We start from the raw sequence: 25,666 nt of genomic DNA, 5'->3' as shown, positions 1-25,666 counted from the left end.
CATTCTGAAAACATATATACCTGCTGTGCAGGAGGAAGTCGTCCCATTTGTCTCTTCTGTGTTTCTACGTGGGCTACTTTTTCCTGGTGTGCATTACAATGCTGCTCTCAAGCAAACATTTGCAGATCATAGCAAGCACTTCACTGATTCTGAATTTGGGTCGTTCACTACCAATGGAATTAAAAACGAAATACTGTCACTTATTGGGCATCAGGTATCATCTTTGATTCTCATTTAGCATCACAAAAACGCTATCCAGTTGAACAATTACATATTTTCCCCGTTCTACTATTTATTTTCTTATTCCTTTTTCACCACTATTTTGTACGGGTCCAATCAATTCTTTGATGCATTATGGCAGCTGTACTCTTTTGTTAATTTTCGCGACTTAACTGATTTTCAGTTAAAAAAAATTATGGTCGTGCAGTTTACCTTGCTTGTATTTTTAGTTTGAACTGAAAAAACTGAGGCTATCTTTAGTAGAAATCATAAGCTTTTTTTTTTGCAGCTAATAACGGTGTACATTGTTGTAGGGTGGTTACGAAAGTCCGGTTTCAACTTTTCATTGTTGGAATAGGTTTTGCTCCCGGTTTGTGGATAATTGGTGCAAAAATAATGCCGCATGTGGCATATTCATGGATCCCGTCACAGGTGCAGTTGGCTTAGTCAGGAGTAGCACAATATCTATTTTCCGTGGTTTGGTGGATGCAGAGCATATGATCTACGGTATAATAGACTTGGTATCATCTTTCAAATTTTGCACGAGCATTTATCCCTTCACTTGAGATAACTTTTCTCTACAGTTAATGTGCTTTTGTAAATTAGAAATAAATATAGCATGTTGTCAGTTTTGCATGGTTTTCTCAACTTTTACTGCGTCCACCAGGTTCCTTTGATGGACAAAAGCATTTAAGCTATTCTGGTGATGAGTTTGACTTGGAGATTCAACTTGATTTTGTCAAATGTGTGCATGATGTGAGCCAACAGTTGGGAAAAGCTTCATCAGCTATATTTTACGAGTCACTTCTATGCAGACCTAATATATCATCTGAGGATGTTATTCCTCACTTTCTAAAGATCCTAGAAACTGGATATGGTTCTTCAGTTGCAGCTCTACAGATATCAGAACTAGGAGCTGATGTTGTATCAGAGAAAGAGTTGTCTAATCATAGAAATCTGAGGAAATTTTCCACTGAAATGTTTTTGTCTCTCCATGCTTTATGCTACAAAGCCAATTCTTGGGACAAGATCTTGGATGTTGCTGAGAGATACCTAAAGTTTTTGGTGCCTCAAAAAATGGTACTTGGTGTAGATTTCGAATCAGTCTTCTGTATAAATAGTTCTGCTATGGTGCAGGCTACTTCCCAAATTGCCAAAGTGATGTTTGAATCCGCATTTGATGTTCTTATGCTGTTAAGCTATATGATTAGCATCAGTGGGCAGGTTAGTTCACATCAACTGCATTAGGGATCTAGAAGTACAATACTCATATCTCAATTTTTTCAATTGTTGTTATTTCACATCTTGCCTTTTCTTTAAAAGTATAATTTGCGAGTGTTGACACTTTCATGCCATGATTGGCCTTTTTAGAGGGAAATGATTAATTACTGTCATGCTTTCCATGGAGCTGTATAACATGTGTAATGTGTCATCTGAAATGTGATGGTTTTGCATTCGTGAAACCTCACAAAAGCATTACAAAATAACTACACTTCGATCCCTCAAAACAACTTATTTTCATGTGGTTTGGTAGACAAGAACCTTTTCAATTAATTTGGGACATTGTTATCTTTTCCGATCATTACATATACTTTCTTACTGCTTACTAGATTTGCATTCATCAAAACTTATGCTTCTGCCGTTATCATTGATTTTGAGCAAAGCTGAGTCCTAGCAGTGTTTATACCCTTATCTTCTGACAAATCAGTTAAGTAAAATAATAGGCATGGAAGAGGTGAATAAATATCCTAAAAATTGTCGCTTAAATGCACTTTTTCATGAGAAATTACTTTTTTTTACGGTATGGGTTCTTGGTGTATGAGATGAATGAGTGGAGTTTTGGCTATAATATCACAATTGGGAGAGTGCAGACTGTCTAAACCTTGTGCTGTCAATAAAGACACTCAGAAACATGGATTTCATTGTTGATGACTCATATGATTGTTTTAGGTTGGCTTCCCTAAATGGGGTGAATATTTGGCTTAAGTTATGACCAGTTAGTTTCTTACTTCTTTGCCATGATGCCTGTTAAAATTCAGTATGTATATGTTTATCAGACCATGACAAAGGTACAAGATATCTACCTAATAACAGAACAAGAGTTAACTTATTATAAACCTAGCCTGTCTTTTTATTTACTTTGTAGTATTGTTTTTATTCCTTTGGGAACACATGCCTCTTATGAAGGTATCAATCTGTAAAGAAGCCTATCTACAGAATAAAACCTCCTGTTTAAAGACTTTCTTATCATTTTGGTAGCTTCTACATTTACACCCATCATGGTAGTTTCTCTTGGGGGCTAAAAGCGAGGCTGTATAAAGGGTATCACAATATTTTATTTATTGGAATTTTCTGTATTTAATTAACCTTCACAATATACTCAATATTTCTGATAGGTATTCTGTCCTCCAAATCTTCCATGTAGAATTCTTTTTACCTCTCCCTGACTGCAAACTTTCTGCCTTTCTCTGAGTTTTCGGTCATACTGAATCAAGTTTTGATATCAGATTCCCTTTCCTTGTGTTTTCAACAACTCTAAATGAAAGGAACCACTACAACTAGTCCTTTCATTATTCCCCGAGATTCGCATCGCTGGCTCTATTTCCCGCAAAGAAGGAAAGAATTATTCAAGCATAAGGAGTTTAAGACATTCTCGGTTTCAGATTTATTTTCAGATTTATTAAGGGATCGAAGTTTTATATTTTGTTAATATGATCCAAGCTTTTATCGTCTACTTTCTAGTGTGCGGACCTCTCGTCCGCATTTTGTAATTAATAACTATTTATAATTATGATAATATCGTTTCCTATATATATATATATCTATTATATATATAAAAGATGACATTTAGAATTTTATTTCATGTCAGAAACAATCTTCCTTCATTTCTTTTGCAGATAAATATGTCTCATAGCCATGTTTCAAGAGTTAAGGTTGAGTTAGTTCCAATGATTCAAGAAATTATTACAGAGTGGCACATTATTCATTTCTTTGGGACTACACCATCTGAATCTCCCTCAGTTGAAGATTTTAGCTCTCAGCTTTCATCCTTACAAATTGGTAATGACTGTAGAAGGTTTCAAATTGTCATCTGATTTTTCGCATTGCAGCTACTTGGTAGTATACATGATTTTATTCATGTGATCGCTTGTCAGTTATTTAAAAATTGTTGAGAAATCTCGTAGGGATAGATTTACTTGTTTAAATAATTAGTATTATTACATGCTGTCTTATTGAGATACTAAACATTGCTGATTAGCATTATGATAATTGAGGTTGTATCATGCAACTAAATTGAATCGCGATTCCTGACTTATATTTTCCATCAGATAGCAATGCCGATAGAAGGCTGTGGAATGGGAGGCTAGGGAAATGTGAATTTTCTCTAGCATTTATCCTATTACTGAGTATGCAAAGTTTACCGGGAGATCTGAAGCATCGTTCTTTGACTCGGCTTCCAAATCCCAGTAACTTGATTAGTTTAAGTCAGGAATTTACGAGCTGGATAATTTGGGGAAGAGCTGGAGAAGAATCTTCTGAATTCTTCAGCAATTCGATTGATCTTGCTCTAATCTTACTTAGGCAGGGCCAGTACAATGCGACGGAGGTTTGTTTGTTTCTTGTATGTGATTGTACTACATTTACCTATGTGTTCAAGTTAGGTCAAGATTCTAAATTTTTTTTTTCATCTAGTATTTGCTCAGTTTGGTGGATGTTTATTTGCGGAAGGAGAAAATCTTCGAAAGCCTTCAGGACATCAATAGGAAATTGCCCACACTTCTCCATCTTCTTGGATGTTGTCTCGTTGCTCAGACACAACATGAAATACTCGTTCCAATTAAAGACAGAAATGCTTGTGAAGCTGTACGCTGCTTTTTCAGGCACGTAGATTTCTTTGTAAACCATGATTTCTGGTTTATGTAATTGGGAAAAAAAACACTTATTTTAAGGTGGTAGAATTCGAGTGTTATAGATGTAAATGTTGGTTCTATTTATTGCTCCCATGTACATTCTCTGTCTGTTACGTGTTACTTATGGCTTTTCTTGTGCTCATCCAGCTCTGTTTAGGTTTGCTTTTTTCTGTTGTGGTAGTCCTTCGCAGGGTTTTCCTACAAGGTGTGGCTGATTATGTTTGGTCATTTGAATTATTTAGGACTGTAATTCCCATCTGGTGCATATCTGCATCTTTTTTGATCTATTTCTTAGGTTTCATTAAATTGTAGTTTGCTTGATCTCTATCTTGCCTTCTTTAGTATCTAAAATTTGAAAACCAATTTAATTTCTCCTAGTCGATGGAAAAAAGGGGTGCAATAGTTATATCATGCAATGTTTGTTTTCAGAGCTTCATCAGTTAAAGGATCTTCTGCAGCTTTGCAAAGTTTGCCACGTGAGGCAGGATGGCTGCGAGTTGATTTCAGTTACGTGAAATAGTTAATTATTATCTTTACTGGGTTCTTTATTGTGAAAGATTTTGATACATGCTATTGTTTTATTTGACTATGTGTATCTCTTCCTCGCAGGTAGCTTTTCCTCAGCTGTTGCATGGAAGCTTCAGTATTATCAATGGGTGATGCAGCTATTTGAACAGTTCAATATGAACGAAGCTGCCAATCAATTTGCTCTGGCTGCACTTGAGCTGGTTGATGAGGCTCTTCGCCCCGCAGATAGCAGCTCACAGGAGAATTCTGTGGAGTCAGTGACTACTGTGAAGGGCCGACTATGGGCTAATGTCTTTAAATTGACGTTGGATCTTAATAACTACCACGATGCTTATTGTGCGATAGTATCAAATCCAGATGAAGAAAGCAAGAGTATTTGTTTGAGACGATTCATTATAGTGCTTCATGAGCGCGGTGCTGTGAAGGTTGCAACTATTTTCCCACCCCTATATTTACATTTTATTTTTTCCTTATGACTACTTTTCTTTGTTACCTCTTCATTCTAAGTGTCCTCGTGTTTTGAAGTGTCGGAAACATCAATGAACCCAAAATCAAGGATTATGAATCTTGAAATCAGGGATTTTGCTAACTACAACCAAGAGATGGCGTTGTCCAAAATTAGGGTTGCGTTGTCACTCATTTATTTTCCTTCAATTGATATCTTGGTTCCTTACTGAGGTATTAGTGAATCAATAAGTAATGAAAATAACTATTTTTTCGATCCTTCTCATGTACATAATAAAGACAAATATCGAATTCAACCTTCCTGAGCGAAGTACATAGCTATTGCTTTTTCCATTGCTCGATCAATGTTTAGAGGTTGTTTTCCTTTATTTTCACTTTGTAAATGCTTTAATCTTTGTCTGCACGAGTGTTCATATCATGCTTGTTATCTCTAAACACTGTCTCTGATCCACCTGTTAATATTGATATAATTGCTTGTGTTATGTTCCGAGTGAGAAGTTTAAATTTTACTGCAAAGTTCTCCCTTCAAGAAGTTTTAAATTTTGGAAACCTTTTTTTCGTCGGTTTTCTTTTGATGGGAAAAACTTGATTCAGGTGATGGCGCATTGACTGGACTGAGATGTTTTTAATGATGCAAATATGCTTCAGGATTCGTTTTGATTGATTTTTGTTTTCTCATTGCCCACAGATGCTTTGTGATGGCCAGCTACCATTGATTGGTTTAGTGGAGAAGGTGGAGCAAGAGCTTGCCCGGAAGGTTTGATACGATTATCAAAGAAATGGAATATTCTTTTTGAGGGTCATACTCAACAGACTAACATAATTGAGTAATTATCATATTTGCGCTGCAGGCTGAACGTTCAGATTTTTCAACAAAGCCAAATCCTTTTCAATTACTTTATGCTTTTCAGATGTACAGACATAACTGGCGTAGTGCTGCTAGTTACATATACTTGTACTCTGTGCAATTGAGAGCTGAAGCAGCGACAAAAGATCGTCAGTATAGGTCTTTGGCTCTGCAAGAGAGATTGAATGCTCTATCTGCTGCTGTTAATGCTTTGCAGCTTGCTCATCCTGCACATGCTTGGATTGATTCTCCTATCGAAGAAAATTTTCATGACAAAGACAATTATCCAAATAAAAAGGCGAGGCTGATTATGCAGGAACCACGTAAAGTATCCAATACAGTAACTTCTGAGTGTCAACTTTTTGAGCAAATATACTACATTTATGCTGAAAATGGTTTCATACACGAAGTGTTGCATTTTTTGCTTAGCCTTGTGGTATTGGCATATTTTGTCAATTGCCTCAAATAAAGAAGTTGGTTTTTTTTTTTTCCCAAAAAAAAAAACGAGTTGCTTGGCTGATCGTGCATCATATGGTCTTGCAAAAGCTGCTAAGCTGGTCTTACTGCTAATTTTCCATATTGTGCCTTTCTACCTTTTTATTTTATGGACTGATCACAATTCCTTGTCTTCACTCTCATATTTCAGCTCCTGCCGATGATTCTCTCCCTCAAAAGTCACGGTCTTATTTGGATGTTGAGAAACTTGAAAGTGAATTTGTCTTAACATCAGCGGAATATCTGCTTTCTTTAGAAAACATCAACTGGACTAGTACTGGTATGTTCAAACTGGTGTCACTTATTTGGTAACTGCAAAGAAATCATGTCCTTTAAGACTTTCCAAGTAAAATTAATTTGCACATATAGACTACAGAGTACTGCTAATTGATTTCAGTGATTTATTAAATTTGGGCCATCCTTGCTTGATAATCTATATTTTGAACCATATTTGTTTATATCGAGCAAACTAATAGGACATTTTTTTCATCCTGGTGGTTACGGCAATTGCAGACCTTATGTGATATAATATTAGATATAGTCAGGACATGCTCCTTTCTCACTGAGGCAAGCTTTTCACATCAATCTTTGTTTGAATCTTGCACGCTATTTTTCAGGAAATGAGAACCCGTCTTCTGAGCTTATTGATCTGTTGGTTGAGATGAATTTATATGATATGGCTTTTACAGTGATATTGAAGTTCTGGAAGGGTTCAGCATTGAAAAGGTATTACTCGTAGCTGTCCTGTTATGTAATCTTTAATGATCAGCTGTTAAAGTCCCTTGATGGCTTCGATGTTCTAAAAAAAATAAGGTATTTGATACTGTTTTAGGGAACTTGAAAGAGTCTTTACTGCCATGGCATTCAAATGCTGCCCGAGCAAACCAGTTTCCTCGCTTCTGGGCCAACGGTATTAAACATAATTTTATGTGTCAATACTGATTCTTGCTTTGTTTTTGTATAAGTGCAATATCTATTTAATTTCTTTTCTGCTCACACCTATTCAAATTTATGAAGTCAAAATATCTCATCTGTTAGAAAGCTTGAAGCTATCAATAAAGTTTTGTTCCCTTTCCGAGCTGTATATTTATGCATAGTTTTGATGCAGTCAACTGAAAGATATGTCTGCCTTTCCCAGCAAAGATAGTAGAACACGTGGCCTTTTGTTGACTTCAGGACATCATGAAGCTGTTCAGAACTCAAATGAGATGATTGCACCAGTACAACAATCTATAAGCAGTGGCCATTGGCTTACGCTTGAACTCTATCTTGTCCGTATTTCTTTTTTTTTTCCTATAATTTTCTTTCGTTTTTATGTTTTTTCTTGGGCTAAAACATGTAATGGTTTTCTATTTTTCATGATAAACCACGGTTTATGTTTTCTGTAGTATGTTGTTAGCTGTTCTTTCCTGCGCAGGGAATGCTTTATTGCCTTCTGTTTTTTTTCTTTCTTTTTTGAATACCACTGCCTTCTGATCTTAAACTTCAGTTCAATTTGTTTGCTCTGACTTTGATGGAAAGTTCAACATTTTATCAATTTCATAAAATTGGATGTTATTAATGTGCCTTTACTCTTTGAATTGTATGAAGTTGTATGTTATTAGTGTGCCTTTGCTCTTTGACTTTAAACGATTGAACAATGCAAGAATATGCAAAATATTTCCCACAAAGATCACCTTTTGCCACAAGTATTGGACACACACATTGTGTTTGATGTTTTGACATTTGAGTACTTTATTGACCGTGAAATAGTCTTCTAGAAGGTTTCTTTTTCCAGATCTTTGGCAAGTGTATTGTGATTTCAATATTTTCATTTGGATTAAGAAGTTTCCATCTTGTCTTAGGATGTCGTAGATTCCAGCCAATGTCAATGATTCTTCTATGATATTGATGTTTATGTGAGATATCTCCCAAATTCGGCACTATGATTTTAATGTTTATATTAGATATCTCCCAAATTCGTCACTGTAAACATGATCGAACTTTGTTTTAAAATTTTTTATCCCTTTGTATTTTCTTTTTTAGCAACTTTTTTTTTTTTTTTTTTGCTTTTTAAATTTCTTGTCTCAAACTGATTTATGATTTCTCTGGCTTGCATGTCAGTATGGTTTTGGGTGTGAGGTGGTCTATATGAAATTGGTAGTAACTTGCCCGTGTGGAACCAAAATTGAACCTGTTTTTCCCTAAGATTCCAACACTACTTGTTTGGGTTATTGATTGCAGGACAAGTACATACCTTCTCATCCGAGATTACCACTAATTGTTGCCCGAGCACTTCTTTCAGCTGATCCTCAAATTGAATTACCTCTTTGGTTGGTTCGGGTTCTAAAGGTAACTTTTGGCATAGGATTCTGCCAAGGAATAAGTAATATACTGTAGTGATATACAATTAGGTGCAATTTTTTGTAAGTGAACACATTTGAAGAAACTAGTGCGTTTATTTAATAGGTGTAATTTTAACGACATATGCATTTAGAATTATAAATTTGTATCTTTTTTGAGACGTGGCTGATTACAACAATGGCAACAAAATCGAAAGCTGGATGCCAGTTCTTATTATGACAATAAATTGAAAGTATAAGCTCATGTCAGACTTTGTTACAAGTCACTGGATCTTGTATGGGTGAATAATTTATAGGTAGATAATAACTTGTAATTTGGCAGGCTCAGCAGCATCATGTTTCTGTTTGTTTCTTTATCGAGAAACAATAAACACATATGCAATCATCTTGTTATTTCATAATTTTCACATGACAGGATGCTCGAACTGAAAGTGGTTTCGGAATGACCGGAAGAGAGTCAAGCCCGGCATCATTGTTTTGCTTGTTTGTCGATTATGGCCGTTACGTGGAAGCGATTAATTTGTTGATTGAGTATGTTGAAGCCTTGGCAGCAGTTGTAAGTTACACATATTTTTCATGTTTAGCACTTGGACCTTGAGAGTGTTGTCACATTTTGCTGTTATGTTCCAGTCTGGTATCCAATATATACTTTTGTTTTTTGTTTAAAGTTCATCTTGCACCTTGAGAGTATTGCCAAATTTTGCTTGTTATCTCTGACTGTACTTTCGGCCTCCTTATATTTAATTAAAAAATGCTTTGTCAACTTCCGAGCTCAAGAAAACCTCGGTTATATGTATACATGTTAGCCAACTGAATTTCAACCAGTTCTGGGTTGTTAAGTAGTATACTGGATTGGACTTGTTCCGGATATACCGGATCGGGTTGGAACAAAATGTATTGAACTGGATTTGACTGGGTTGTTGACCGAATTGATATAGATCACCACAGGGTGGAGATCAAAATGAAATAATTTTTCATTTTGAAATGTACTTAAATATATGTTAATTATCAAATAACGTACTTAGAAACTAAATATATTCTTAATTATTTTTAGAACTACAAGTGAAACAATATTTGGTCATTTAAAAATAATAATAAATTATTACAATAAAATATTTCTCATAATTGTATCGCAATAATTAATTAATAATACAAATTGGTCTGGATCCCATTGGAGCATTTGGGTCCAACTCCTGGTCAATTTTCTAAAAGCCTATCCAATTCATATGGAAAATAGGATTTGGCAGGCCCCAAACTAATTGAACCTGTTATGGATTGAACCAGACTGTACTGGATTGGTTGCAATCAACCCAATCCATTAACCATCACAAGTTACATGTGGATGGACTTTTGAGTAGAATTTGAATTCGAGAAATTTTGGTAGTGTTTGGATTAGCTCTTGAATGGAGCTTGCTAAACTCGAAACTCCATAATTTGGACGATGTTTTTGCAAGTTCCATTAAAGTTTTTTTGGAAAGTTTTATTTAACACATTATTTAGCATTTCAATTGAATGGTTCAAAACACACATACTTTTTAGTATTGCGTTTTTCTTTTGTCCCTTTTCAACTAATACTTATAGCCTTTTATACTTCATCATATTGGAATCCAATCATTTCAGTAACTTCAGGAAAAGATGACATGAATGCCATCAATTTTATTGGTTGAAATTTCACATTGACATACATTTTTTTTGGGTGTGGAAATAATGGGGTGATTTCGTGGAAAGGATGTAAATCAGCATGTTATTTCCGCAGAATTAGTCCCTAAAGCATCTCTGGAATCTCCACTATGTGATGAACCTTTCTTTTACTTAAGATGTAGGTCCTTGATTGTCAAATTCCATTCCATCCAGTAGGTCTGTGCTTATTCTGTCTTGGGGTGTGACAGGCACATTCTCTCTCAATCCATGGTTCTTTTTTTTTTTTTTTTTTTTTTTTTTAAATTTTTTATGTCCATGTCTTGTATATACACCAAAATTAAATCGAGTTTATGTTGATATGATTAGGGAGCTGGTCTTTTCTTTGTCACTCGCGGATCTCTTGTCCGCCTTTTGTGATGATATTGTTTACATATCTAATATATTATCGTTTCTTAAAAAATAATAATAATAATAATAATTGTTACGCTTTATGATATTTTCGTTTTTCAGAGAATATATAATATTTGATTTTTCCATAGAAGTTTGTTTTCCTCCTTTTCTTCTTGACAACCATTTGAAAAAAATGGGCTCCTCGAAAGAGTTTGTGTCTTCCCAATCCCGCTTAAAAATCACATCTCAAGATCCAGTCTTTAGCATAGTATGTGGATGATTTTTATATTTCAGTTCTTTCTGGCTGGTATATTTCTAGTTTGCTTATGCACCTAAAAAGTGATGGAAATTTATATTTCTCTGCATTTATGTGAGGTTGCACGATTATTTATGCAGTTGCCATCATCATGAATTCATGATGGACACACTCCACGTAGTCCCTTGGTTTTCAATTTGCTAAAAACTTGAGATTTTCAATCTCTGCAGCGACCAGCTGATGTCATCCGTCGCAAAAAGCCATTTGCAGTATGGTTTCCATATACTTCTATTGAACGTTTGTGGTGCTTGCTCGAGGAATCAGTTAGACTGGGGCACAGGATTGATCAGTGTGAAAAGCTGAAAAAGTTATTGCATGGGGTGTTGTTGAACCATCTCAATCTTGTAAGTTCTTTATTCTACTCCCCTTTTACACGCGACCTGGATGGTGTGTGTTATAGTTGGGATGCTCGTTTGTTATAAGCTGTTATCCTGTGAGTGAATTGGCAAATTATAAGGCGTTTGGCGGCTAAAAAAACTTGTAAATGCCTGTAGCAGTATGTGATATCGACTATGGTACCAATATTCACTTCATAAAACCATTATCACACCAAAATAATTGGTATGGTGTCAGCTGATACCATAATATACTGAAAATTTTTTTTAAGTAAAAAAATCAACATTGTTACCTTATGATGTATACAATTGTTTGTAAAGCGATCTCCTATTATTGACTGAAGTGATGGCTGTTCTGTTTATGAAAAAACTCAGCTGAAAGTGGACTCAGATGATGCCCGGTCTTCCATAATTTAGCTTATCAGTAGTCTTTCCTGCTGCACTGTGAGACTTTGAATGGCCTGGAGAGATTCAGGTTTTACATTCCTGGGCATGTTAAGACTTTGTGTCGCACATTCAGAGTTGCTTTGATCGACATTTGTTTCGGCTCAAAGCTGTCCCAAGAGTTTACTTATTGGCTTTGAAGTTCAAATTCATCCCCGGGAGGCAGGCCACATTTGTTATCCACCGTTATCTTTCCGGTAGGTCAACCTAAAAGTTTTGTGGTTGAAGGCACATCGAGTGTATTATTCATTTTGCTCATGAAGTTGTATTTATTTTCTTTTTGTACGAGTGATGTTTGTCTTAAGAACGGAATTACAAGAAACTTTCAAGCTGGATGTATTTATTTGCTGGATTATATTGTTACATAATCCATAATCCATATTAGCAGCTCTTTTGATTTTGATGCTTCTCAATTGAAGTTATCGTTGTACTATTTGCATTTATTATTTCTCCCGTAGACGTTATTTTTACTTCTATGACCAACTCTATTCTTCTTTTTATATTTTTACTTTTTAAAAACATATCTCCGCTTATTCCATATCCTCTTCACAAGGCGAAAACAAAAAACGAAAAACAAAAAAAGAACCAAGGGATGACTTCATTTCATCAAACCATATCAGTGTGTGGACGAGTTTTTAAAAGCAAAGGAATAGAGTCATGGTACTCCATTTTTAGCTTCCTTTGGGCAGTGAATTGCAGTAACTTCAGGCGGACGTGTGCAGGCATCCTTCATAGTTGCAGCAAGCTGAGCATACGAGGTTCCTCAGAGGTTCTCTCTCGTTGAAAAATGAGATTTCATCACCCTCGCTAACACAAGCTTATTATGGCTTCCACATGCTTGAAAGATGCACTAAAATTTGACCTTTTTTTTGATCTTTCTGACACATTCCAAAAAATCCATGCACCCATATTAACAGCTTCTCCACCTTGTTAGAACCCTTGACAGTATTGAAGCCTCTTGATAAACATTACAGCAAAAACCATTGCCTTCAAGCTTGGCTTAGCTGTGCTTGTTTGCAACCACACACCCAAACGTTTAACATAAGGTTGAAAGATATCCTTTGCATTCGGGTGACTACATTCTATTGAGTCCCACCAGCCTTGGTCTTCTTTTCCGATCCAAATCTGTTCCAGAGACGGGGGATGGAGCACATAGAAAGGAAGCATCTTTAATTTATAGCATTGAAGGAGTACAATATTCTCGATAGAATCACATAATATCGTCTCCCTGCAGATGCTTTTTAATTGTGGCAACCATTTCAAAGAGATTCTTCTTAGCTTCGTTAAGGTGATAATGGCTCGATCTTCGTGAGAAGAAGAATACAGCATTGAGCAGGGACTGATGCTAGTTGATTCTGAGTTATTATCTTCGTCAGTCTCTATTATTTCCTCCAATTCTGCACATTCAGATATATGAATCTCCTCAAGGTTGCTAAGATTGTGCAGCAGCCTCAGTGTGAACAGCTTCCTTATTTTGTTGCAAAATTTGATATGCAACTCTTTCAGACAACAGAAGGTGCCGTACAGAGGTGCAGCTGTCACAGCTACATCACATTTTATGAGAGAAGTGAGATCAGGTAACATATAAAGAATCAGTCTTTCGAGGCTTCGGAATGGGATGCAGCACGGCATTTGTTCTCCTTTCATTGGGTCACTGGGATTGTATCTTGAAATGCACGTAACTTCGCATCGGCCGAGTCTCAATATTTTCAAGCTAGTTAAATAGTTCAATGATGGAAATATATCTGACAAGCTGCTATTCAGGCCAACACATTTAGATATTACCAATTGTTGGATGTTCTGTGGCAGCAAAACTTTGTCTGCTCTTCCTCTTTCTCTCGTGAAGCAGTATCCTTTCAAAGTCAGCAGTTTACAACTTAATATTTTTTTGTTCGATTGAACCAATGATCCAGAATCGGACTTACCTACAGAAATATTGTAAAAGCTAAGTTTCCCATGTCTTTGTTGGGATATGATGAATTTGTTGAGATCATGCACATCACAGAACGATCCCTGAAATTCTTCCAACTTTTTCAACCATTCCATCTCTTCTCCTCTCACTTGAAGATGATCAGGAACAATAAGGCGTTCCAGAAGGGAGAGTTTCGGAAATAATCCAGCTGGTATCATTTCGAGACTGCTCATATCCCCCAAATTTAGAGACTTGAGATTGATCAAATTTTGCATGCCTGGAGGCAATTCTTTGATTTGATTCTTGTTGAGATCAAGTTCTTTCAGCTCCACGAGTTTTGTTAGAGGTGGCAAATACTTGAGGTCAAGACAGTGTGCTAGTAACAGTGTATTAAGATTCCCCAATTCGTCTACAGAATTCGGTAACACCTGAATCCAAGTGTAACTTAAGTCTAGAACTCGAAGACCACGCATATGCAGAAAAAAACTTTCTGGAATCACCTCAAGAGGATTTCTTCGCAAAATCAGAGACGAGAGCTTGTGGCATTTGGGTGAGAAGCAAGGAGGAATGATAGATATCTTGTTGCACATCAAGGATATCTTATCCAAATCCTCTTGCCAATCCTGCTCCGCAGGCATTCCATACAGCTGAAGCCCGGCTTTGACCATGAATTTGGGATCACTACTTGTGACCCTGAGGGCCATGTCTCTGATCAAGTCGTGAATCTTCACACGTCCATAGTCAGTTCTTTCTAATAAGGAGGCATTCTCCAACTTATTCAGTACTGAGTGGCCCTGATCAAAGTTGGCTTGTCTACTCTTCCTTTTATCCATCAAGTCCTCGGAAATAAATTTCGCAATCAATTCTTCTCTTGGAATCCTGTAGCCTTCAGGGTACAACGAGCAGTATAGAAAACAACGCTGCAACTTCGGATCCCTCAAGCGGTTAAAGCTACAAAATAGTACAGGGAAAACCTCGGTTTCCATGTCATCTGTCCCCATTGAAGATTCTTTCAGTTCCTCTAATGCGTCTCTCCATTCATGAATGTCTGTGAGACCTCTCATGCTTCCACCAATCGTTGTAATTCCAAGTGGCAAGCCAGCACACATCTTTGCCACATCTTTTGCAACTTTTTCTGTTTCATGAGAAAGTTTTGTGCCACTACCAAGCTTGTTCAAGAACAATTCCCAAGCTTCCACCTCACATAGAACATCAACTTTTATGTTCTTTTCACAACCCATTCTATTACAAACATCCACTGATCTACTAGTTATCAGCAACTTGCTTCCATTTGTTCCAAGTGGAATTCCTATCTTTTCAATCTCAAAATTCTTCCACACATCATCCAAGATCAGCACAAATCTATTTCTCCTCTTTAGTGCCTCGAACAACCGTGCAGCTCTATGATTTTCATTATTTTCATTGGAGAGATCTAGGTTCAGAACATGGGCAATGTCATTCTGCAATTTGTGAATGCTGGAGTCTTGTGAGACATCTATCCAATACACATAACAGTTGAATGTAGGATCACTCAGGAGTTTGTCGTGGATATGCATCGCTAATGTTGTTTTACCGACTCCTCCCATTCCATATATGCCAATTCGTAAGGCACCGTCATTCATTAACCACGTCCAAACAGTCTTCAAATTTTGTTCTAAAGCTCGTTGCCCTCTACATTTTGTGGTCACTAATGGCCTCCCCTTCGTCTTGCAAACTTCAAGAAAAAACCCCTCAGCAAATTTACCACATTCAACAAGTTTATCAACCTCCAACTTCATCTCCTTCATAAGGCTTCCCAGATGTAGACGGGAATTAAAGTTATAAAATCTTGTTTGCTGTAATTGTTGGTTCAAGTTGTCCAATTCAGTTTTCTTTACATCCACTTTCTCTAGCCAATCTTTAACTTCTCTCTTTCTTTTTCTACCAGTGTGGACTTCTTCTTCACGCAACATGGTACGCACATCAGCTGCTCGGTTTCCTAGAGCTTGGATTTCACTTTCAAGAATTCTCATTTTACCCTCAGTACCATAAGAGTCGCGGATCTTTTCCGCACCAAGATTTGCCAACTTCTCCACCATGTTTGACAGCATCTCAGCCATGTTAAACTTCTGAAAATAATTCAAGACTTATCTCATATGATCACGACGGAAGCAAACTTGAAAGTATCGAATTCAAATCTGATAATTATCCAGTTTCAAGTACTGGCACCAATCACAATCAAATCACTGCTTGGTGAGCATATCAGCATGGCAGAGAGGGAGAGATCATGTATTCAAACCATTGATTTCTTAAAAATTGTGAACTGCAGAAGTCAGCTCGTAATTACCTGTAGATCTTAATAAACATGATCTGAAAAATCTTGGGATTTTACTGTTCAAATTTGTCTTTTATCTTTTCAATCAAACTAAATTTATGTTAGTTTACTCGAACAAAAAGTTCACAACTATCCAAGGTAAAAATCCAGCAGTGTCATTCAACCTGTATATAACACATATAAAAGCCGGATCAAAGCAAAAGCTTCATAAATCGATAGCCCGTTATTATCTAGAAATTAATGAACGATGCAAACAGGCAACCACGAAATAAATTCACGAATAGCGATCGTGTATGTTAACATTTCAAAGAACAGAAAAAAAAAATAGAAATCTTGCAATGAACATATATAATATTATGAGCAAACTCACATATATAATATTATGAGCAAACTCAGTAAATTATTCATTCAACGTACCTTATGAAAAGTTAATCACCAGATTCGGAGCAGCCAGCACAAGCAAAACTACACTTTCAATAGAAAAGTCAACTTTCTAAATAGTGGGAAAGATAAAATAAAATTTTAATGAAAAAAAAAAGTGCTAATTGCATTAATCTCCCTCTCCCCTGTGCAAAATCTAAAAATCATAAAATCCCCTAAGAAATATTAATAAGCTAATGGATCCCTCAGTTTTTTTAAATATAGCACATTTCACCCTTATGTTATATAAACTCAGACACATTTATACCTTATCATAGGGGTTTTTATGCTAATTTTTTTAAAACATAGGGTCTAACATGCTATTAATTTTATACAGGATATTTTATATTTTTTAAACTTTTCACAAAGAATGTTAATGCAATTAATTCTCTATAAAAATATAAAATTGTAAGGGTGGGTGCGGGCCGGTCCAATTTATTTTGGTTTGGGTGGGTAGTTCAGGTACCCAAAAATCGGGTATTTGACTTCTACTAATATATGATCCGAAGAAAATCACTTCTCGAAAATCACTACCCGACTTTCGGTTATTCTAGAAAATTCGGATAGTTTTGAGTATAAATTTTAGCCTTATGTATGATGTCGATTGATGGAAAAAGAGTTTGCAATGTGTTTACACGGGAGAGTGTTATTTATAAAATGTTAATTACATTTCGCCTCATCTAATTAAATTTAATCAATATTTATTGGACAAATTTTTAATTCCAACAATCAAATATGAAATTAAATATTTAAAATATGTACAATATATATAAGATTTAAAACATTAAATCAAATTAATATATCAAAATTTAAACCGTATTTTAACAATTGTTAAATAATGAGGTTATTAATGGTATTATTATTGTAATTATTACTATTATTATAAAAGATAAAATTTATGAGGAAATATTAAAATATAATTATTATAGTAGTTTGGTACATTAAATTTCGAGTTTGGGTCCGACTTTTTTTTTAAACTACCCGACACTAAACTACCAGTCTACCACCTCTCCGTAAAATTAAAAAATTTATTTTTTAGTGATTTTGCCTTTATCTGCTAAAAAATATCAAACACATGCATATTCCATAAAGTTAAAAAATAATATCCTATAATATAAGGTTCTTGTAATTTGTGAAAAATTAATTCAGTCGAAAAACTAACATGGGACGGAATTCCTGTCTGAATTTCAAAAATCAAATTAGTTTTTTTTAAAAATAAAAATAAAAATTGCATGTGATGTGAACAATCGGTAGGTAAGTTAGATCTTACCTATACAGACACTGTCTTGAGGTAGATCTAACGGTGGACATTTATCAATAAATGTGAGATACATTATTTTTTAGTGGACCCCGCGTGTATTGATAAATGAGGACCCTTAGATCTATCATGGGGGTAATGCCTGTATAGGTAGGTTGAAATGAACCCAATCGGTACGGGGATTGTTAGTATTAATATTTAATTGTTGAGGAACATAAAATTAAAAAGAAATTGTCAAAACTTATATAAGCAATCATTTGGTTGATTATTTAATACAAGGCATCTAATCTATGTTTGTCGGGTGGTACGCACTTTAAATAATTAGTTGATGGATCCGTTAAATTTGAGAAATTAAATGTAAAATTTATCCACGGCTAATTATTTTATTATTGGACAAAGTATACCAAATAAATATTCCATATATATATATATATATATATATATATATATATATATATATATATATCTTGACCAACATCTGTCAAATTGGAATTAACAAAAAGATCCATAATATATAATTAATGCGACGTAATCCATACAAATTAACAACCCGATTTCTGTCAATCATCGCACATGTCAAAGATATCCCTGCAGTCGGCCTCACTAAAATAATATTATTCAAGTTTATAATCGTTTTTTTTTTAAAAAAATAATTTATAATCGCTTTTGCAATCAGAATAAATATTAAAGTTGTATCTGTATAGAAGGATTCAAATTCAACCCAATGGTATTTATGGTTAATTAGCAAAGATCCTAGAAGTTATATACATATGGTATCATAGTATCGGAGTTCAGACACACGTATCATTCGTTTCATTCCATCTAAGCTATTTTTTGGGATGATTTAGGTTCAAGTCAAAATCTTTACAGAAACAATAGATCAAAATCTAAATCCATATAGTAGTAAAATGAATTTCAATGATTTTCAAATGACTCAGTGTGTGGACTTAAAATCATCATAAATATTATATAAAAATGAAAAAGTGAAATTGAAGTTCCATCGATATTCCAAACCTTGAATAATTATTGGTAGGAACTTGTCAATCAGATAAATTTGGATACTATCATATAATCGTAAACATTCAAAATCAAATCAATCATGATTTTTTTATTTTTTTTTTTGCCTTCCAAAACAATATCGATATTCAATGATGCCGAGTGGGTTCAAACTTCAAATTGATGCTACTCGTCAAAGTTACCTCAACAAATTTAAGAGGATATTATATATAAATATATAGAATAGCATATATGTGTATTTTGAAGTAGCCAAAAAAATAAAATAAAATCAATTTAATACTTGTTTATTTTTCTATTACCCTTAAGAATACAACTTATTTTGGTACAGAAGGATGATGTTGGCCATGTGAAAAGGAATCCAAAATCTGGCAAATTCCATCTATTTCTTCCATTAATAAGCATCTCAAATTTCTTTTAAGTATATATATATATGCTCAATCACACGGATCTACATATATATATATAAACTCATTGGTAACGTTTTTATCTATATATATATATGCATGAACAATCCTCCCTTCAAGAACTAGTGTATTCGTCGTCCCGGCCCTATGGAATTCCAAGGAAGATACCAGAGGCTTCGCGTTGTTAATCAAGAGAAGCCCGCGCGTAAAAGATCGTGTTGGATGAGAGGAAGAATTAGAGGTGTGAAGCTATCAAGGTACAGAAAGTTGAATTGGAAGCCATTCTCATTCCCTTTTGTTTTTTCAAGAAAGATTGTCAAAAGATTGATGATGAATATGGATGAAGCTTATCCTGGAATTATCTTCTCTTGTCAATGGGGACTTCCTATTCTTTCTCATTAATTAATTAATATTGATCGATGTGGAAAAAATAAGAAGAGAATTTAGAGAAATGTATTTTAATTTTTGATAGGGTTAATGTTAACGTGCATACATGCATGATTGATTTTAGTGACATGATTTTTCGAGAAATCCAAGTCCAGTTTCATTGCATGCAAATTTTGCTATTTTGTTTTACTGGAATCATTTAAAACATTGAATATTTAATCGATCAATCAAGCAAATGTAAGTAAAGGTGAAGTGTTTGAGATGTCACATATCGGCCTAATTATGACATATATAGTGGCGAAGGTACATGTTGGGAGCGTGGCCAATTTATTATTATTATTATTATTATTATTATTATTATTATTATTTATATATATCAATTTTATAAAATTTTAAATTAATTTGATATTAGTCTGGATGACTCGATTCAAAAAATTAAACGATTTCAAAATTTAAAATTTTAAGACTGGCTCCGCTATTGGCTCATGAATAGAGTTCTTGGAGGCTGAGGGAAGTGTCGATGCTACCCACAGGGCGTAGCGTGGCAGATTTTGATTGGTCAAAATCAATGGGCTCCACATGGAACCCATTGTTTTTGACCAATCATGGGTTACACGTTGTCCACATGATAGTATTCTGTGGGTAGCATGTACAAAACCTAAGACCCAAGAGTTTCATATATGAACTTGGACAATCTTCGCTTATTGAGTTAGCTTTTGGGGTGGAATACTTTAATTAGATATTAATCTACAATATTAGGGAGTGTTTGCAATCACTAAAAAAAAGTGATTGTTAGCTTTTGGCTTTAAAAAATTATTTTTGTGTGTTTCTTAAATCTAGATTATGTGTTAGCTTATGCTTAACTTAATTAAAATCCAAAAGCTGGTCATGTGATGATTATGATTCTCCAAAAGTGATTCTAATAAGAAGATCATTGTTAAAATCACTCTAATCACTTATCAAACACTACCCAACTTTGAGTTTTAGATTCTCACATTTGTTTCCAAACACTATCAACTTTTGATTTTTCTTAATTTTTTTATAATTTATAAATTAATCGCTTCTACAAAAGCACAATTTATTGCAAACACTCCCTTAATAGAAGAATTCAACGTGAGTTTTGAAATGAAATTTCCCAAAAGATTAGTAAACACTAAACAACACTAGTAATCTCGAAATCTTTATCAATGTTTATATATCTACTTGAACATATATGAAGTTCGCCCAAAATTATCCATTTATTGAATAAAAATACCTAAGATTGGATGGGTGCAGTCGATATTAAATCTTCCTTCCTTCCTTCTCTCACCATAAATATATCATTAGATTGCTTTGCAATCCGATATTTTGAAACCACCACAATTGATTTCCATCATTGATTTTTTTCTTGAAACCAAAATATGAATCTTGAATATAATTTCAAAATAAATATCTAAAAATATAGATGCAAGCATTGCATGAGGGAGTCACAAAATGTGGTTTTTGTATTTTCGCTTCAGTTGTATTTTAAATTATGATAGTATTAAAAAATATTATTTTCACTATTCTATCAATATATGTAATTACTTATTTTTCAAAATATTTTTTTAAAATTCTATTTAAAAAGATGTTATTTTAAGTGTTGTAATTTTTTTTTTATTCAAACCGTTATTTATATTGAATTGATTTTCATTAAATAAATAAGGTCGTAAATTAAATGAAACTAAGAGTTTTAATAAAAAAATTATTTTAAATAGATTTATCAGATATTATATACATATAATATCAAATATGTGCAAAGTAAACAAAACCGAAAAACAAATACCAAATTAAGCATGAAGATTGTGCTTGATTCGTAATCTAAATAATAAATAATAATGTATGGTTAACTAAATATCATTTTTATGGATACCATATTTAATTGAACAATTGTCAATTGCTATGGTAACACAAAATTCAATCATATTTAAATTTGGAAAATTTATTTTTGAAATGAGATATTAAATTTTACCAAGAATTAGTATTGAATTTAGATTGAGAGAAAGGTAGAAAATATTTTTTTTTTAGAATTTTATAATTATGCAAAGCTATATTGTATAATCTTTACTATCTTTACTATTTTATAAAATAAGAACATGTTAGAATAATTACTCTAGAGGATGCCAAAATTTTTTCCCAATTTGTTTCCCAAGGCTTTGGATGGATGGATAGAATTCAATATGGACAAAATAGTAATTTATGATTCTACCACGTTTTTTCTCTCAAATTACTGTACACGTTCAGTTGTTCTATTTCCATATATTTCAAAAATTAAACCCCTCAATGTCTTCTAATCTTATCAACTGCTCACATGATCCGTTTTATCGATAAAGTTCAACCTACCTTAAGGGTTTTATCCTAACCATAAATTCAATATCTCATGATTTGCCACATCAAGTATATCACATTAATTATACTCATTTGTAAAAATATTAACCATCAAATACATGATTTGAGTAATATTTTTTTATCCTCTTCCTTCCCGTCAACTTATTTCCCATCAGTTTATGTGACCCATTTTTATCATTTTTCCCGTCAGTTTCTTTTATACATGCAACGCGCCATGTGTCACTGTGTGTTTGGATGCCTAAAAAATAGAATTTGAAATTGGATTTAAAATTGGAATTGGAATTGGAATTGGAATTGGAATTGGATTTTAATTTCATGAAATTCAAATTTCATTTTGGTGTTTGGAAAAAAGTTAAAATACATATTAAAATTTACTAGCATAACTTTTAGGAAAGTGATATTTTGTAAAAAAAAAAAAAAAAGTTAGGAAAACTTAAATTTATAACTTAAAGTTTATAAATTTATTATTAGAAATAATTTTATTGTTTTTATAAACTCAAATCCCATGAAATCTCATAAAATCCGACCAATTTTGTAAGATTTCACTTAATTAAATGAAATCACATAAAATCCCATCAAATACCAATCCCATTTTAAAATTCAATTTTACCAAACACTCCAGTCCACCAAATACTTCCATGTAAATCCGTGATTTCGTCGATCCGTGATTTCAAACACTGAGTATGGAATGAGAATCGAATTCTCATATATTATTATTATTATATTATATAACACCATCCAAACTCTGCCACCCCGTCGGCTGCTCAGAAAACTTATCAAGGTACTGTCTCCGACCTCAGCAACCAAATCGACGCGAAGGTTTTCTGTTGATTTCGGTTAAAGTTTCGAACTTTTCCTTGATTGAGGTTTTATGTTTTAATTATATGGTGATAATGCCAATTTTTTTAAACAAAAGTGCGATGAAGTGATTTGAGATCATGTTTGTTTGATTCTTTTGGCTCTTTCATTTGGATTTTTAATGGGATTTGGGTTTTTTTCCCCTCGTAACAACAAAATCTTGGAATCCCTCTTTGTATTTTGGCGCATGATTTGTTATGGTGGCTGTTATCTGTAGAAGTTTGCGTTTGCCAATAATGGATTTGGAATTTGGATTATGCAGAAATCATGAGAGTGATTCATAATGCATTTTAACTAAGTGGGAAAAAGTAGTGTACCAACAAATTAAAATTTCTTACCACTTCATCTGTGACGTGGGGAGAAATTAGCCAGCGTTGCTGGTTCGATACTCGTATGGAGCATATTCCCTGCTGAAATATTGTGGGGTATGCTTTGGGGATTGAGCCATCCCTTTCGCTCATGCATATCCCTCGATTTACCCTCCGCATGAGCCAATGGTCCTCTGACTTATATGGAATGGATCCCTTCGGGGTCGACCCTTTTAAAGATAAAACCGGTGATGGGTTTTACTAGTGCAAACAATCAAAAACAAAAACAACTAAAATCCATCGCCGTGTTTTAGCGACGGGATGAAGTGGAAAAAAATTTGTTCGGCATCAATATATATATATTATTTCTATTTGAAGAAATTGTTGGGGATTTTAGAATAATGAAACGCAAATTATATGCGCATACTCCAGGTGACTGATCATTAGAAATCCCCAGTGTAGGAAAGATGGATTGACACTGTTTTATATACGGATTTTTGTTTTGGTTAAATCCGAATGACACGTATGTGTGCCTTCCACGTTTAAACGAGTATCATTGACTCCACATTGTTGAGCAAAAGACTTTTTCTTTTTAACCTAATATTTGATCCCATGATGTATATCTTTATTCAGTAAACGTGAAGGGCTTGTCTTGAATTGGGAAGCAAGATTTCTAGTGCTGAGGTTGGAGATACTCTTCTCTCAAACAATGTCAAAACAATGTCAAAGTACTGCAGAGTTGATTATCGTTACTTATAAAAGAAAAAGTACTGCAGAGGTGATAAGTAGACACAGTTTCCCTATATGTGAGTTGCCGGTCCACATATTTTGTGATATTTTGTCTAGGCTTCCGCTGAAGAGTATATCACGATGTCGAAGTGTTTGCAAGACGTTTCTCGACCTTCTCAAGGATCCTTATTTTATCAAATTACATTTTGCCAGATCACCTACCTTAACAACCTATCTTCTTTTGCTTGAGAACCAGGGGATGTGTGTGGTTCTCCACTTTCTTACCTTTAATCACGATGAAGTTGGTGTGTCCTTGTGCTCCGGCGATGATCAAAGTTTTCATCTTGACTTTTTTGATAGTCGGCATATGGCGTGTCAGATTGGTGCCTACCTTGATCCACCAATTGCGTGTCAGAATGGTGCCTACCTCCTTCCACAAATCCGAAGGCTTGATTTTGTTGGTTCATGCAATGGACTGCTGTGTTTGTATGTTGACTCACCAACGCCCTTCTATGCAATATGCAACCCTCTATGCCGCGAAATGGTAATGCTTCCTAGCTTGGTTGTCTCAGCTCCCCCGTGCAAACAATTCCGGATTCGGATATTGCCCAAAGACCAACAAGTATATATAAGGTTATCAGTTTCATGCACCATACTTCCATCGACCCCGTGACTTCTGGAGAATCGAAAAGAATGGTAGCTAACATACACACACTTGGTGCAGATTCATGGAGAAGGGTTGAAAATTCCCCTAGTCCAAAACACAAATCATTTGATCCTCTTCTGAATGGTGTACTCCACTGGATAACGGACAGTCATAAACCTTGTGAGCTTGTCAGTTCCTTCAACTTGACAACAGAAACATTCAAGTTTGTCCCACCTCCAGCTCACTTCAGTCTACAATATGTACATGAACAAAATCTCCTGGATCAATATTGGGGTCCTAAAGGATTGCCTCTGCATCTGCTACATTTACGAGAACGGTGATTTCGAGGTTTGGTTGATGAAGGAATATGGAGTTAAAGAATCATGGACCAGACATGTCAGCATTGACACGAAGTTGTATGCCGTTGAGGATCTGCAACGACCTATAAAATTTTTGAACAACGGCGATCTGTGGTTTATGTCTAGTTCAAAAACTGTTGTTTCTTTTAGTCCAACTAAAAAAACTTTCAGGGAGTTGAGAGGATTTGCAGCCGGGGAAAGTGAGATCACAGCGCATGATTTCAGCTTCATATCCCTTGAGGATGTTGTGGGAGCAAAATGTAAATATATAGGCATGAGACTGAAAAACCTCGAGTCTTTTTGGTGATTTTTAGTAGTTTCTTTATACGTCGGTCTGGTTTTCCACGTTTTGCAATTACTGCGAATGGTTTTGTGGTTTTCAACATTTTAATTTTTTTGTATTTTAATTATTGTTTATAAAATTACTTTCATTTCTTTGCAATTTGTATCAAATTGCAGCGATTCTGAAAAAAACATATAGTTAGCCATGTGAAAAGGAATCCAAAATCTGGCAAATTCCATCTATTTCCATTAATAATCATCTCGAATTTCTTTTAAAGTATATATGCTCAATTAATCACACGGATCTACATATATATATAAACTCATTGGTAACGTTTTTATATATATGCATGAGCAATATTCGACCCTTCAAGAACTAGTGTATTCGTCGTCCCGGCCCTGTATATGGAACTCCAAGGAAGATACGAGAGGCTTCGCGTTGCCAATCACGAGAAGACCGCGCGAACAAGAC

The 25,666-nt window shown here is 34.5% G+C and overlaps 2 protein-coding genes and 1 pseudogene across 3 annotated transcripts in view; 2 read left to right on the top strand and 1 right to left on the bottom strand.

Moving 5' to 3' along the window:
* The window catches only part of LOC140887378 (nuclear pore complex protein NUP160), a 29,972-nt gene extending 17,636 nt beyond the window's left edge, over nt 1–12,336 (top strand). Inside the window, exons 10-27 of one of the 2 annotated variants that reach the window (XM_073294599.1) lie at nt 32–214; nt 534–726; nt 887–1,443; nt 3,117–3,279; nt 3,549–3,826; nt 3,913–4,100; nt 4,560–4,636; nt 4,740–5,083; nt 5,812–5,880; nt 5,975–6,293; nt 6,617–6,745; nt 7,083–7,191; nt 7,298–7,375; nt 7,604–7,736; nt 8,689–8,796; nt 9,223–9,363; nt 11,325–11,498; nt 11,865–12,336. In XM_073294599.1, the coding sequence (XP_073150700.1) occupies nt 32–214; nt 534–726; nt 887–1,443; nt 3,117–3,279; nt 3,549–3,826; nt 3,913–4,100; nt 4,560–4,636; nt 4,740–5,083; nt 5,812–5,880; nt 5,975–6,293; nt 6,617–6,745; nt 7,083–7,191; nt 7,298–7,375; nt 7,604–7,736; nt 8,689–8,796; nt 9,223–9,363; nt 11,325–11,498; nt 11,865–11,906 (3,285 nt within the window). In that variant the 3' untranslated portion in view covers nt 11,907–12,336. Of the gene's footprint in view, nt 1–31; nt 215–533; nt 727–886; nt 1,444–3,116; nt 3,280–3,548; nt 3,827–3,912; nt 4,101–4,559; nt 4,637–4,739; nt 5,084–5,811; nt 5,881–5,974; nt 6,294–6,616; nt 6,746–7,082; nt 7,192–7,297; nt 7,376–7,573; nt 7,737–8,688; nt 8,797–9,222; nt 9,364–11,324; nt 11,499–11,864 lie in introns of both variants that reach the window. The other variant, XM_073294598.1, reaches the window with a different exon arrangement.
* A 135-nt stretch (nt 12,337–12,471) lies between these two features.
* LOC140890926 (probable disease resistance protein At1g61300) lies at nt 12,472–16,619 on the bottom strand. Its single transcript, XM_073299098.1, has 2 exons — nt 16,577–16,619; nt 12,472–15,953 (listed from the first exon to the last, which is right to left on the bottom strand). The coding sequence occupies exon 2, from the start codon at nt 15,942–15,944 to the stop codon at nt 12,864–12,866; it is 3,081 nt and encodes a 1,026-aa protein (XP_073155199.1). The 5' UTR covers nt 15,945–15,953; nt 16,577–16,619; the 3' UTR covers nt 12,472–12,863.
* Nucleotides 16,620–22,756: 6,137 nt separating this feature from the next.
* LOC140893018 (F-box protein At2g23160-like) lies at nt 22,757–24,958 on the top strand (annotated as a pseudogene).
* The last annotated feature ends 708 nt before the right edge of the window (nt 24,959–25,666 follow it).

The sequence above is a fragment of the Henckelia pumila genome, chromosome 3, assembly GCF_033568475.1.
Source record: "Henckelia pumila isolate YLH828 chromosome 3, ASM3356847v2, whole genome shotgun sequence".
Classification (NCBI taxonomy): Eukaryota; Viridiplantae; Streptophyta; class Magnoliopsida; order Lamiales; family Gesneriaceae; genus Henckelia; species Henckelia pumila.
This window is presented reverse-complemented; position numbering and strand designations above follow the sequence as displayed.

What these genes read in the sequence shown, in the direction of transcription:
- LOC140890926 (XM_073299098.1), bottom strand. Translation starts at nt 15,944, where the DNA reads ATGGCTGAGATGCTGTCAAACATGGTGGAGAAGTTGGCAAATCTTGGT.